Genomic DNA, 2,060 nt, shown 5'->3' with positions numbered 1-2,060 from the left:
GGCAATTACAAGCAGTGTGGCTTACAGGTGAAATCAATCTCTCTTAATCTTAAAGTCATCTCATATTTGCATCTTTGACCAGTAATCATGAAGTCCGAATTAATTTGTAGACCCAGCAAGTAAAAAATAATTATGAACTTCTAAGAATTCTCTTGCTATCAAAAGAATGTATATGAAAGATCATTATTAAAACAAAATGAAACAAAACAAACTTAAATGGGACATTTCCAAAAGAAAACCATCATTGTATAAAAATACCTTTTGTTTGTTTGTTTCAGAAATGAACTTCTGACCATGGGGGACTGGAACTTGTTGGGCAGCATCCTTGAAGAAGTGCACATCCACTCCACCATAGTTGGCAAAATCTGGCTCACAATCCTGTTCATATTCCGGATGCTGGTGCTGGGAGTGGCTGCTGAAGATGTCTGGGACGATGAGCAGTCCGAGTTCATCTGCAACACAGAGCAACCTGGCTGCAACAACATCTGTTATGACAAAGCCTTTCCCATCTCTTTGATCAGATACTGGGTTCTACAGATCATATTTGTCTCCTCCCCATCATTAGTGTACATGGGCCATGCACTCTATAGGTTAAGGGCGCTTGAGAAAGAGCGACAGAACAGGAAAGCCCACCTGCGGGCTCAGCTGGAAGACCTGGAGCCCATGCTCGAGGAACACAGGAGAGTGGAGAGAGAACTGCGTAAGCTGGAGGAACAGAAGAAAGTGAATAAGGCACCCCTGAGAGGGTCCCTGCTGCGCACATATATCCTACATATCCTGACCCGGTCGGTGGTCGAAGTGGGCTTTATGATAGGTCAGTATCTTTTATATGGGTTTCACATGTCCCCTCTTTACAAATGCACTCGGCCCCCATGCCCTAACACGGTGGATTGTTTTGTGTCCCGACCCACAGAGAAGACCATCTTTATGGTTTTCATGAACAGCATTGCCGCCGTCTCCCTCTTCCTCAACATCCTAGAAATCGCCCACTTGGGCCTCAAGAAGATCCAGAAGAGCCTGTGCGGGCAGCCGCAGTGGCCGGCAGGCCTCGCCGAGGAGGATCCCAGCCTGTACAACTCCAAGAAGAGCTCCGTGGTGCCGTCGCCGCCCCGCCTGGCCAGCAACGCGGCCCCGCCGCGCCCCGCACCCGCCCCGCTCCCGCCACCGCCGCCCGCACCCGGCGCCCCCGGCCCGCCGCCGGCCCGGCAGCACCGCGGGCAGCTCCGGGGGACGCCACCGCCCCGCCGCCGGCACCACGGACAGCACCAGCCCTCCTCCAGCAGCGAGGAGGCGCCGCGGGCCGCCGCGCCGGGCAGCGGGGCAGGGGCGGCGGGGGCACCGGCAGCCGCCCGCCGGGCGCCCCGCAGGCACAGCCGGGTGAGCGCCTGCCGCGATCTGGATGAGGAGCGCGGCGACTCCCCGGACAGCGGGCACTGCCCAGGCACGCGCAAGTCCAGCTTCCTCTCCCGCGTCCTCACCGGGAGCCGGGCGGGCAGCGACAGCGAGGGCACCGCGTCCCGCGGCGGCTCCGGCCCCGGCTCCGGGTCCGTGTCCGGCTCTGAGGGGAAGCGCCGCGAGGAGGGCGCGCCCAGCCCGCCGCCCGCCGCCAATATGGGACGCCGCGTGTCCATGGCAAGTAGCGCCCGGGGCAGCCCGAGGGAGGTGGGCGAAGGGGGGCCCCCGTACCTTGTCCCGGCACGGGGGAGGAGAGGCCGAGCCAGGGGGCAGGAAGGCTCGGGCAGGACTTCCAACACAGCCCCAGCGCCTCGCGGTCTCCCGGACCATGCCAAGCTCCCAAACGTTGAGTCTCCTTTTGCAGTGAAAACAGAAACACTAGGGAAGTCCTGAGTCCTGAGGAGCTCTAAATCACCGAATCTCAGCTTCTTTATACTCATTTTATCATCCCAATCAACTCGACGGGGACCGTGCCAGGGAAAACTTCTTCAGCTCCACCCAGGTGGACACTAAGAAAGAGAAGTCTTGAATTCATTGAGTTCAATGACCCCAACTTCTCTCAGCTTCAGGGGCTTTGTCCTAGAGGTGCCCACCGAGTTCAGTAA

At 58.0% G+C, this 2,060-nt stretch overlaps 1 protein-coding gene across 1 annotated transcript; it reads left to right on the top strand.

Annotated features, from left to right (window-relative positions):
- Positions 1–294: 294 nt before the first annotated feature.
- GJA10 (gap junction protein alpha 10) lies at positions 295–1,848 on the top strand. Its single transcript, XM_032682236.1, has one exon. The coding sequence runs from the start codon at positions 295–297 to the stop codon at positions 1,846–1,848; it is 1,554 nt and encodes a 517-aa protein (XP_032538127.1).
- The last annotated feature ends 212 nt before the right edge of the window (positions 1,849–2,060 follow it).

The sequence above is a fragment of the Chiroxiphia lanceolata genome, chromosome 3, assembly GCF_009829145.1.
Source record: "Chiroxiphia lanceolata isolate bChiLan1 chromosome 3, bChiLan1.pri, whole genome shotgun sequence".
NCBI classification, from domain to species: Eukaryota; Metazoa; Chordata; class Aves; order Passeriformes; family Pipridae; genus Chiroxiphia; species Chiroxiphia lanceolata.
Note: the sequence above shows the minus strand (reverse complement) of the source record. Positions and strands in the feature narration are given on the sequence as shown.

Bases quoted from the DNA above. Each gene is read 5' to 3' on its own strand.
- GJA10 (XM_032682236.1), top strand. From the start codon at position 295: ATGGGGGACTGGAACTTGTTGGGCAGCATCCTTGAAGAAGTGCACATC.